The sequence below is a fragment of the Epinephelus moara genome, chromosome 8 (assembly GCF_006386435.1).
Source record: "Epinephelus moara isolate mb chromosome 8, YSFRI_EMoa_1.0, whole genome shotgun sequence".
Lineage (NCBI taxonomy): Eukaryota > Metazoa > Chordata > Actinopteri > Perciformes > Serranidae > Epinephelus > Epinephelus moara.
In genome coordinates this window covers 28,067,693-28,080,644 of record NC_065513.1, presented here as the reverse complement: position 1 = coordinate 28,080,644, position 12,952 = coordinate 28,067,693, and the positions used below count along the sequence as shown (strand labels likewise).

Genomic DNA, 12,952 nt, shown 5'->3' with positions numbered 1-12,952 from the left:
TGGAAAAGGAGGGAATGGTGGGTGATGGGACATATGGATGAGACAGCTGCCAAGCAGCAGACAGCAGCAGACGAATGTTTGAGACCAACATGGAGAGGTCTGGACATTTGCAGCAGTGTTTGTGCCGACCAAACCGGGTATTTTAAGTCAAAATATGATCTTTTCCTAACCCTAACCCATTGTTTTTTGTGCCTAAACATAGCAACAAACATGATAGAACAACATAGCACAGCGCTGTCACAACATAAAATTGACACCTGAAATGAAAAGAAACGTAAAGTTTCTACATATCCGCTACATATGAAGTGTACATATGTAACATATCTGTGGTTTGCAGAAATGTAAAATGCCAACATTTATTCTGGTGATTGGATTGCCACTAGGAAAGTAGCACAGTGTTGTTAAATGTCTTTAATAAAGTAAGACAGACATAAAATCAACTTAAGTAAATGTGGCAAAGAGGCCTGACCATGTAATGAACTCATAGGAGATAATCATCTAGGTCAGCGGTTCCCAACTGGTGGGTCATGGGTCCATTCTGAATGGACCGCAAGTGACTCGCAAACGTGTTTGTAAAACATGCTTTATTTTGAAGTGCAGTGAATTTCCAGCACAGAGCCTTTATTTCTAAAATCTGTTTCCTGCTGTAGAGTGACTGACTAATGAACAGCTACTTGATTCAAGTATGACACTGAATATATTCAACCGTGTGGACCTTGAACGAAGGTCTAAGGAGAAATCTGGACCTCGTGGCTGGACCAGTTAGGAACCACTTGTTTAGGAAGCATACCTTACCCAACACTTTCACATGGTATTTTTTAAATTATTATTTCTTTTACGACCAGTTTTTAGCCATGCTAGTGCCAGCATTGTAAAGGATGGAAATGTTGGTGGGTTGATCAACCCTCTTTGGTCCAGACTGAAATATCTCAGCAAATACTGTATGGGTTGCTGTTGAATGTTGTATATTTTTCCATGGTTTACAGGTATCCTAATGACTTTTGCGATTCCCTGAATTTGGGTTGATGTTTTATGGTATACAGACAACTGTCATGAAATTTAGTACACACATTCATGTCACCCACAGGACAGAATGACTTCAATTACCTTTTCTTTTGGCAGTATCATGTGGTCAAAAGTTTTTGTCTTGTAGCTTTGTTTTATGACCAAATACGTGCAAGACTAACATTCCCATCAGCCTTCGACACATTGTACCTGATAAACATGGTAATATTGTCATTATGTGCATGTCAGCAATAACTAATCTGCCAAAATAAAGTCTTACAGCTCTCCACACCAAGAACAAATGAAGCTCAACATAAGTTCAATCAGAAAGACTTTCTTTATACTATATCCATTCACAGTTCTCTCTCTATCCCGCTCCCATCACTTCCACCAATCAGCTGACTATGGGTGTTTTCTTTCCTTGTTAGCCAATCAAACTTTGCGACCATCTCCATGAGCCATTCATGTTGCTGCTGCCAAACTTTAAATCTGTTCTCCTCTCTGTTCCTGTCAGCTGTTACTGTAGGTGGAATCGTCACACCCTCCTCCACCCCATTCACCTCCAGTCACCTTATCCAGAGCCCAGGATGAGCTCGTCAAAATCCCACTCCTCTTCACATCATCTCATGACCACCCTAACCACCACCACTGTCAAGACTCCATAGGGGGTGTTCCCTAATCCACTGCATCTTTACTATGGCGTCTTTGGCAATCAAAGAATTTTCACATTTCTCATACTTATCTGCACATGTAAATAAATATTCTTTTCTCTAAGGAGTCTCTCCTGATTGAACTATAATGACAACAATATTAGCATCCGCACTGCTGAGCAATAATGTGGCGCTGAGCACAAGCTGCGAGCTCCAGCAGTGTCAGCAGCGGTGGAGTATGGATACTGTCATTGTTTCTGTCGTTCATCAAATCACTCTGAAAGTAATTCCAACAATACTGTTTGCCACTGTCTATGTTGTTGAAGTTGTAGTGTGGACTCTGACATTCACCTGAGGTAGAACGACTTTTAAACTACATATTTCAAATGTTTGTTGTAGTTATCGTTGTTGGTGTGGACAGCCATTTACACTGCTGACAGAACGGCCAGCATGGCTGTAGCCTCTAGTTGTCTCCATTTCCAATCGATGAATTTCCACCCCCTCTGTGTGGGTGACATTTTATCAATTAGTTAAATTACTCCTGGCTATCTCCCCATTATCTAACCAACCATTTTCCTCTTTTTTCAAGGTCAGTCCCAGACTGATCATGGCTTGCATGTCACGTGTATCGCATGCACACCAGACAGTAAATGTGTGCCACGATACTGCTCTTTCAGAGACACTCCTTCTTTCCTTTTCCACTGCCATCAGTTTGGTCCTCAGTGGTCCAGTATCCAGGGTAATAGTCCCTCTTCAAGTGCGTCAGTCAGATATTAAACTGCATGTTAGTGGCAGTGCAATGATGGCATAATTAGCCTGAAATAACACACTCCAAAAAAGTGGACAGCAAATAATATACTCCGAGACAGTTGTCTTCAGTTACATGCATCGTAAAATCAGCAATGGAAAATACACAGACTAATATTTTTGGCTGATTACTGCATTTTATTGAATGCTTTGGAAAAAGCAACAAGGATTATTTCCCAACAAAGCATAACCAAATCTATAACCCAAAAACATCTCTCTACTGTACTTCGTGTTACGCTCTAAACTTCATAATCGCGGTCAATAACCAAATACGAGTACAGAAATCCTCTACTGTTTAACTAGTTAAGAAATGAACATAATAGTAAGAAAGGTCTGTTGAGTTTCAAGGATAGGTAAGGCTGAAAGCATAAGGCCGTAATTCTGACTGCTACTCAACTCTATCACAGTGTCAAAGGAGCTAGTGTCAGGATTATCTCCTTCCCAGGGACGCTGACCAACCTCATGAGCGCAAATAAAACCATATTCAGTTCCAGAAGAAAAGATTATAAAGGCAGAGTGACCCAAAGTAAATCACGTTTCAAATTACGACAAACAATAGAGATTTTTTTTTTTTTTGGATCCTGTGTGAAACAGGTCCACATGCCACTTGTAGAAATGTCTTCATTTAGCTATTAAAAAACTTCGGTGCCAATATTCAGTCATTTATTACTTTTCTTTATAGGTTTGCCAAACGTCCAAATAATCAATTGTTCTGAGAAAACCTGCTGGTTCTTCTGTCAAATCAAATATCAAAGCTTCATGTCTACCACTTTAAAGTCACCAATGACTGGTCGAATCAGAAAAACCGGCAGGGCAGCAGGACAGCTAAACGCAACACAATGCGTCACAGTGGCTCACGATTGGACTTCTTCGACAGCCACTTAGGTCAGAATTGATCAAATGAAATACTAAAGACACAACCTTAACGGCATGTTACGTTTGCAGTCAGTCAGTATTTTGTACACGTTAGCACTGAGACATGAAATATGGCAACAGTTCAAGATGAAGTCTAAAGTGAACAATCCTGCTGCGCTACTCCACGGCCCCCTACCGCTGTGTTAAAGTACAATGACGTGTGAAGATGTACCATTGAGAAAAAAGATGAAAACAGGTGAAACAGTTTTTGGTTATTAAAGTGCTCTGACACACCATCAATTAGCAGCAGTATGTATATACATATAAACGTGGTTCAGCACTCTTACAAATCAATCATTTAAAAATCACCCATTTTACAGTCAAAACAAAAATTCCCTCGAACCCAACTCAAAAAGAAAACAAAAACACTCTCTAGTTCTCTCAGTAGTTACTTCAATTTGACCTCTGGTTATGACAAAATTATTCTTTTTTTTAAAAAAAAAAATGGAAGAGAAATTAACACAAAGTAAAAACAAACTAAAATGTAAAATATCATGCAGAATATCATCCATACTTTACATACATACAAAATTACATTTCATTTTTTTTCTCTTTTTAAGAATAGATTCTGTAAACACTGCTTTAGGTCCTTTAGGTACGGTTTATCCACATATCTGCTACAATCTGTACGTTTCTCCATAGAAAATAGTCCGAGGCTCCTGCTCTTGAACCTGCAGGTGAGTTTTCCTATTTACTCCTCAAACCCCCCGGCTTTTATACCACCTGTCCAACTTTCTACCCATTCCACCTTAAAACCACAGAAAGAGAAGAAACTAGAAGAACTGAGTGGAAGCTCTGGTGTGGTGATGTTTTTATGTGGGTGTGAAGGTACTCTGACATTTTCACGTACCCACATAGACCCCATCTTGATAATAAAAAAAGGATGTAAAGGAATCCAGGTTAATAGAGAAAGGGACAAGGGGTGTTAGCTGAGGACAGTCGACAAGGCTAGGTCTGAATATAGATAAGGCATAGCATGGGCAGAGGTTGGGAAGGGTTGCATTAGGAGTCCACACGTTGGGCAGAGTATTAGCCTTTCCGGTACATCTTCAAAAATGGGGGGAGAGGGTAGCATTAGGCAAAGATGTTTGTGTAAGGTAGTAAAGGATCGTAGACGTGATTTAGAGGCCTTGGAGGAACTCCTGGAGCTGCCTGACGAGCTCTGTGTCGACCGTCTCCATCAGGACTCCGAAGCCCTGGTCCCCCATCATGGCCTGCTGTGCTTTCAGCTTCTCGTAGACAAACTGCTGGAGAGAAACACTGTGCACCGGGTCCTCCAGGGCCAGCTGCAATGGGACAAAGAAAATGGAAAAGAATTAGCCAGCGTTTTGGGTTACAAATGTATTAAATTTATGGAGTAAATGAGCTGCTCATATTCTTCCTCACGCACTGTTGGACATATAATACTTTGAGAAACTATTCAAAGTGACATTTCCAGTTATGCGTGGTATTGTGCACTGAATTCAAAATGAGAAAAATGAAGACGTTTTGTCAATGATCTAAATAAAACGCTTTTCAAGCGACATAATTTCTTGCTGCAAATTGGATGCAAGCATGTAATAACTTTGTGTAAGTGTGATAAAACTGGCACTTAAAGCTGCAGTGGGAAACGTTTATAAAAATAAGTTTATTGTATTTGCTGAAACTTTCACTATATTCACTCAGCAGTACAAGTGTTAGATAGGCTGTGAAAAAAATAATTTTCCTCTGCCTCCTCTTAGTGCTGCAAATGGCATTTGTTAGAATCCTCGGCATGTGAATAAAAACAACCAATCAGAGCCGAGGAGTCTCTAACGCAGCTGTCAGTCATGTCAATCACTGCTTGTGTGGCAATGCTGATCAAATATGAATTAAGATTCTGTTACTGTACTGCCTATTTCTCACCTCAAGTGTTTTCAGAAACATATTTTAGTGTACTATTTAGCTGTAAAATGAGAACGTTTGTGACCAGGCTGCCATGTTATAAAGCAAAACAAAACACCGCCCCACTGCTGGTTACAGCTAAACAGTACACTAAAATATGCTTCTGAAAACATTTCAGGGGAGAAATAGGCAATGCAGTAACAGAATCTTGATTCAGATTTGATCAGCACTGCCTAGTTTGACTGTTTGACTGCAGTTCACGAGCAGTAACTGACAGCTGCATTAGAGGGTCCTCGGCTCTGATTGGTTGTTTTCGTTCAGACTCAGAGGAGTTTATCAAATGTGATGAGAAGCACTGCGAGGAGGCAAAGGAATATGATTTTTTTTGGTTGCCTGAATTATCGGTCTCCTGTACTACTGTGCAGACGTAGTGACAGTTTAAGCAAATATGACAAAAATATGTTTATAAAAGTGCCAACTACAGCTTTAACCAGATCAAAAATGTAATAAATACCCAATGATGTAACAACTTGACCATTCATGTCATGTAATTTCCTGACTTATATTGTAATAGCACTTTTATCAAAGATGTAATGCCTTTCAGGAGGCTTTCAGGCTTTTTTCCCCTTTCAACTTACTTTTGATGGATCACGTAATAACGTTAAAAGTGCTTTTTTTTCCCCCTCAGAAATGTTAAGTGTGCTGTTAAGTGCGCAAGTATACAAAATTCATAACACAGCTGCCATTTTGCCTACTGAAAACACATTTATGAGAAAAATATATATATATCTATATTTTTTACGTTACTACATTATCTATCAAAATTATTATATCATCAGTTCTGAAAAAATAATTACATTAACTAATAAAATAAAAGACCCACCTTAAAGGTATTACATTATTGGTGAAAACGTTATTGCAATATCAGTCAGAACATTTTATTAAACTATTGGTCAAACTACTACATTATGAGGTTTAGTAAATCTTTTATTAAATTTTCAGGCAGAAAATTATTACATTATAGGGTGCAACAAAGCACCATTTCTTTTTCAGTCTCTGTCTCCCCTCCTTGGTAAATACAGAGAAATATTTTGGCAGCAATTAACAGTTTGATTCTTCTTGGATCCGTCTGTACTGGTGTGGAAGATCTGGATTTGGGGATTTCCTTTTCTCTTTCATTCCTTGTTGCAGATTTGCTCGAGCTCACTCAAGTTGGAACATTTTGTGAGGGGATTCAGGTCTAGTTTTGGCTGGGTCAGTGTGGGCTTTCACACAGTTGTTCTGTGGGCATTCCAGCTTTGATTTTGGAGGTGATAATAGCTCAGGTGTGCTCTCTCTACCGTGTTTCACAGTCTGGATACTGTACCTACTGTGCCTTTTGCATTACAACTGAAGAGTTGTTCTCGTTTCAGCAGGGGACAGAATCTTTTGCCTCATGCTATCAGTCTTTCTCGCATCTTTTCTTTCTTTCTTTTTTTTTTTTTTTTTTTTGGCAAGTCTAGTGTGCTGTCAAGTGCACTTTTTAAAACCATTCAGCCCAGCTATACACTGCACTGTCTGGTGTCATTCCAGTAAGATCTCACATTAATACTGATGGGTTAGCTGACATGAGGGTGAATAGGTAGTGACACTGCGGCGATGTGCTCCTTCAAATTTCTGGATGAGTAAGGACCATGCAGTAAAGAAGGTGTAAGGAAAACTGAAACTACACGGATCTCAAAAGCACCTTCTTTGGGTGCTGTGCTGGTATTGAAACACTTATTATAGTTGATCTGCTTATTTCATGGTCTAAGAATGTACAGAGTCTGAAGATGTGCAATATATAATCTGGAGCACAACATACACATGTCTATTATGCAGGGTTCTTGACAGAGCACAATATAAACAGTAGATAAAGAAGATAGAAATGACAGAAACAAACATTTAGAGTCTAAACAGAGGGGTTTCATCTCAGCAACAATAAAATCATTTCTTTCTGTAACATCAAGTTAATTGTTTCTTAACTCCATCCATTTCTGCTCAGGCTGTTAATGCAAGGTACCGGCAATGGTAGTCAAAAAGGACATTCACTCGCTGTTTAAGAGTTACGTTTGTCAAAAGGTGGAGGAAAAACCAATTTGGACATGTTACCATTTCCAACTTTGACATATACATCTAACACAAACCTCGCACTAGAGAGAATGATTCAGTTTATGCAGCCGCTGCCATTCATCTTACGCAGATGACAGCACTGGAAAAACAATCCTTGACAATAGAGTAAAAAAACTGGGAAAAGTTGGATGGCTGCTGACTAGAGCCGACATTTCTGTGGGCAAGCACACTGTCATTTATTTTCTGTGGGGTGAAGCAAGGGCAGAGGAAAACACAACACCGCGTAAAAGTCTAAAAGTCTAGATTGTTTTGGTGTAAGTTGCAGAGTGTTGGAGATACTGACTGTAGAAATGTCTGCCATGTCTCGGATATCATGGAACTAGATGGCTTTTGGTATTCAAAGCGCAAAAAGAAAATCCAAAAAGTCAGCAGCAATGTCTCTTTCCAGAAATCATGACACGGCTACTCAAGATAATCCACAGACCTTGTTTTGAGCAGTTTCATGTAGGAACTATTTTCTTTCGACCCAATAATACCGGCCAACCGTATCACTGCGCAGAAGAAAGTGTGAATCTACTGCTAGCTCACCTGGCAACACTGAGCTAGCTAATGTTACAGCTCAGCTGAGGATGACGCCATTAATGTTGACATCTCGTACTCTCACGTGCCTCTTGTCCATGAGTAGATGCACGCCTCCTTCTGCACAGTGATACTGGTGGTGGGTGTAGTTTGGTAGAAAGAAAATAGCTCTCACACGTAAATGCTCACAACAAGGTCTGTGGATTATCTTGAGTAACCCCGTCAACATTTCTGTTAGGTTTTTCGAAAGTTGCCTGGCACCTAGTTCAAATATATTTAAAAGAAGGCAGACATATCTACAGCTGATGCCTCCAACACTCAGCAACTCACACCAAAACAACCTAGATTGAAATACAGCACTAAATGTAAGACAACAAATGGGTATCTTTGATTTGGGGCAAAATTTCTTTTTGTGCTGTAAAGAGTACAAGCCTCTCATCCATGAGTAGTCACACATTTCCTTCTGCGTGTGATATGGTCGGCATGTGTTGTTCGGTAGTAGGAAAACAATTCCTACATGAAACTGCTCACAACAAGGTCTGTGGATCATCTTGAGTAACTGGGTCATGATTTCTGGAAAGAGACATTGCTGTCGATTTTCTCAAAATGTATTTATGCCATCTGGTTCCATAATATTCAAGAGAAGGCAGACATCTCTTCGCTAGATATCTCCAACATTTGGCAACTCGCATCAAAACAATCGAGATTGATAATTCGCACTACAAATAAGAGGGAAAAAAAAATACATGTATTTTTTATTTTGGGATGATCTGTCCCTTTAAATCACAGAGTTCTTTTAGAGTGATATTATGTCGTGTGTGGTTATTTCTGCACCTGAATGCCTGAAGCTTGATTCTGGCTCTCTCACTTGCTTTGATTTCCCCACAGATTAATTATTGTTATTATGTGATGTAGCTTGACCCTCCTCCTCCTCCACCCCCTTTGAAAGCAGGCTGTATACTGAACCACATAAACACAAACTCCATCACTGACTTAATCTTTATAATCTCTCATACACACACTTGACATTTGGGCAAGCTTGTACATTCTTAGTCACACGGTCCCTGAGGAGCTGCACACTCCCCCAAAGAAAAGAAAAGAATAAAAAAAAAAACACTGGGTCCTTTGAGAAGCAGAATATTGTAATGACAACTCTTGGTCTCTAGCCAATCACTGGAGAGAATACTTGTCATGCTAATTAGTTCTTTGTCATTACTGTGCAATCAAACTAGTGAAGAGTGGCTGTTGGAGAGTGGCTTAATGGAAAAGCTGTCATCTAACCTGGATAATTACCTTCAGCACAAGGACCTGCTGGATGTGTGTGTCTGCATAGGACTGAATCCTGTATTGTTGTATGTGTGCGTGTGTGTATGTCCAACACAGAACCACAGCTCTGAGGTGTGTGAGCTACATATGAAGGTCTTTGTGAGCATTTCTTAATCATGATGATCCTCTTAAATATCTAATTGGGAAAAACACCAATGACACACATCTTCATTAATCCCAGAAAGTATCTGACATTAGTTCTGGTTTAGTGGGGAAAGAAGCAATTACAAGTTTGCTGTACAGTAGGTACACACTGTAATGTCTTAGTCATCGAAGTGTTAAAACAAAGAGATAAAAAGGTGTGAGCACAGAACAGCACTTCAAGGGGTGTTTGAAGAAGTAGAGTAAATTTAAAAAGAATAATACAAGATAAAGATGCAACAGAGACAGTTAAATAGAGAGACAGCAGAATGTAAACAGGGTTTTATGAGTAGACATGAGCTTAAAGGCAGAATGTTTCAGATAGCCAACAACAGAGCGCCGAGATAAAGAGCAATATGCTGAGGACACCTGCTGTGCTCAAACTCTGCACACAAAGCAGCACTGATACCAACCAATCTGAGGAGTGGAAGCTACCCATAAGAACAATAAGCATGATCCAGAGCCATCCCTGGGGGACAGATGAGAAGACGAAGAGAGAACAAAGGCGTGAGGTAAGAAGAGGTGAGGATGTGATTGCTAAGAAGAAAGGAAAGGTGAAAAGGAAAGGAAAGGAAAGAAATTGGAAACAAGGACACAAATGTGAGGAAGCAGTATTGTCGTGCAAGAAAAAAGGTTACCAGGAAATGGCGCGATGACGTTGCAGCAGTAAACACCATAAAGAAAGAAAGTGACTGACGAACGCAAGATGACGTGGGGCGATGTGCAGCTGTACCTCATTGTTCCGAACATAGAGGAGGAGGAAAGATAGGAGTGGGCAACATGAGAGGTGGCAGAGTAAGATGAAGAGAGACAGGTGAAATGACGGGGCCCGTGAAAGCCCTCTTGTCTAATGCAATCCCTGGACTAGTGCTGGCCTTTTCCAAAGCAAACAAAGTAAAGAGTCCCATGCCATTACTGTAAAAACATCAGTGTTGTTCAAAATCGGCCTGCACTGGGGGATTTTAAACACACACACTTTAGCGCACACACACCCAACAAGTGTGCCAGCAACCCAGATATGTTTACTGCTCTAAGCTCTCTGAATGACAGGCCCAAACAAAGCACAGCTCCTACTGTTGCATTAGGAAATCCGGGATTAACAAGCAGCCACAAAGTCTGTGATAATAAACTTACAGAATTAACACAAGTGGGCCTATTACGAATATATTTTTCTAACCTTCTGACCTTTCAAATCTCTTTTGATTCCATTTCCCTCCATTTACCGCTCCGTTCCTCTCACAGTCATTTTCTCACCACAGTGGGCTGCTCCATTCAGTGGAAAAGCACGTTTGTAGCCGAGGACATTAAAGGAAACCAAGTGAAGCAGGCAATTGCTAACTGGAGTTAATGATGCAACAACGTGCACTTTTCCAGCCTTTATCTCACATCCCATGGTGCCTGATGTCTGACTGCAAACACACTAAATACAGTACAGGAGCGTGCATGTTCGTGAGCACATGCGCTCACTCCAGTGTGATGTAACGAGCTGTGGGGCTGTATGATGTACTGAAGTGTAAACTGAGCACTGTATTGTGTGAGGGGATGCTGACAGCGCGGGGTTCAGAGGATTACACTGCGGGCAGATGTTAATTTCATCAGCTAATTTATGACGCAGCATCAACAGGCCTCGCCAGCCAGTTGCCCTCGGCAACGATGACTAGACTTGGAAGCTGCTCTCAAGTGGTCAAACATGACTCAAAGCATTGTATTGTTCAAGACAAGTGATTCTTACCACGCATTTTAACTGCTCTAGGGTTGTATAAAAATATGAGTCCAACTGCAGCTTGAAAATGGAAAGTTTTCTCACAAAGTTTTTTTATTTAGGGGTGAAAACTGATCGGCTGTTGTATCTGTTCCAGTCTGGGTCAGCTGCTGTTGACAATCCGGACATTAAATAAAATAAAATGACTTCCAATTACTGTATCTTATTCTCATTACATTATTATCATATTTTATAGGTGCTTTTCTAGTCTTCCGACCACTCAAAGCGCTTTAACTCTACATGTCACATTCACCCATTCACACACTGGTGGCTGAGGCTACCATGCAGAGTGCCACCTGCTACTCTGTAACCATTCACACACCGACAGAATAGTCATCTTCTGATTGGTGGATGACCTGCTCCACCACTAAGTTCACTTGAAGTTCTGCCATCATGTCTCAACTCACTCTCTCATCTAAATCCTGTTATTTCAACCGTATCTTTTTGTTTCCTACATGTATTTCGGAAATTAGCAAGGCAAGATCTTTTTGAGAAATGTGCCTTTTTGTTCCGGTGAAGGAACCTGCAAGAATTTGCCTTCTTGCTGTATTTCAGCAGATGCCTAGAAGCGCAACAAGCCCTCCTGCCTCTCAGTGGGTTTCCTTTACCTTTACAGTTACTCAGCAGATGTATATGTGCACCTTTCTGACTGTTGAGACAAAAAAAAAGTCTGTGCACGTAGGTGGAGACGTGTCTACCTCCAGCTTTGGGTGAAGGCACACACACAAATAAATCAATAGCCTATTGAAAGACAGCGTGATCTATAGAGTAACAGTTGCTGCTGCCACATGTGGATACCACAGTTACCATGGCGTGTTTGTTTGCACAGCCATTTCTCCAGTGTTACCTGACACAAAAGAGATACGGTGACAGGCTGGGCTTTTCTCCAGCTCTTTCCCTACAGCAATTGCAACAGATTTACACAGACACACACACACACAGACACACACACAGACTAGAGGTTGACATTTTTTCAGGAGTCCCACGGGTCACGTGATTCCCGTGGGACTCCCACGGGATGGGAATCAGTTTCACTATTCTTCACGTGATTGGGACGGGACTTGAAAAAAAGTCAATGGGAGTGGGCGGGACTGGGAATCATAATTAGGCCTGTCACGATATGCGATAAGTCGGTTAACTGCACAGTAAATTAAAAGGGATTAATTGCCATATTCATGCGTGTTTGTTTTCCTCGTCTCGCTCCACCAAAGAGACTGGACGACAAGAGCGCTCACTTCCGTGCATCGTCTGGCAGCCAGGTGAGTTGGTTCATTAGCGTAATGAACAGAGGGAAAGCTCTTGTCATCGAGTGTCTTTGTCTCTGTGGGGGAGGCGGGGCTATGGGCTACACACACACAGTGCGATCTTCGTGAGGGGGAGACGAGGCGGAGAAGAAAACAGAGAGTTGAGCGTAAGAGAAAGACATGGAACTTGTTCCTAAACCAAATGCCACGGCCCCTGTGTGGGAGTGTTTTGGATTTAAACCAAATGACAGAGGGCAGCCCAGTAATTTGGACGAGCCGGTGTGCCGGGTTTGTTCTAAAACCATCTCAACAAAAAGAGCGAATACGACCAACTTAACTGCACACCTGCTACAACAGTAACATGCTGCTCTAACACTGATGCTTCAGTATTAATAATCTAATGATGCCATATATAATAATATCAGTCAGAGGAACCAAACACTACTTCTACTGCAATACTTTAACTACATTTTTCTCTCTCAGAACTGGTTCTTATGACGTGTTGTCTGACCACATCAGAAATCAAATGTGTTTGTCATTCTGAACAGCATCAAGGTGGAGTGAATGTT

At 40.9% G+C, this 12,952-nt stretch overlaps 1 protein-coding gene across 1 annotated transcript in view; it reads right to left on the bottom strand.

Annotated features, from left to right (window-relative positions):
* Nucleotides 1-3,574: 3,574 nt before the first annotated feature.
* Nucleotides 3,575-12,952, bottom strand: part of ipo11 (importin 11) — a 189,367-nt gene continuing 179,989 nt past the window's right edge. The window contains exon 30 of the mRNA XM_050050741.1: nucleotides 3,575-4,663. Coding sequence (XP_049906698.1) covers nucleotides 4,499-4,663 — 165 coding nt within the window. The 3' untranslated portion in view covers nucleotides 3,575-4,498. The remainder of the gene's footprint in view (nucleotides 4,664-12,952) is intronic.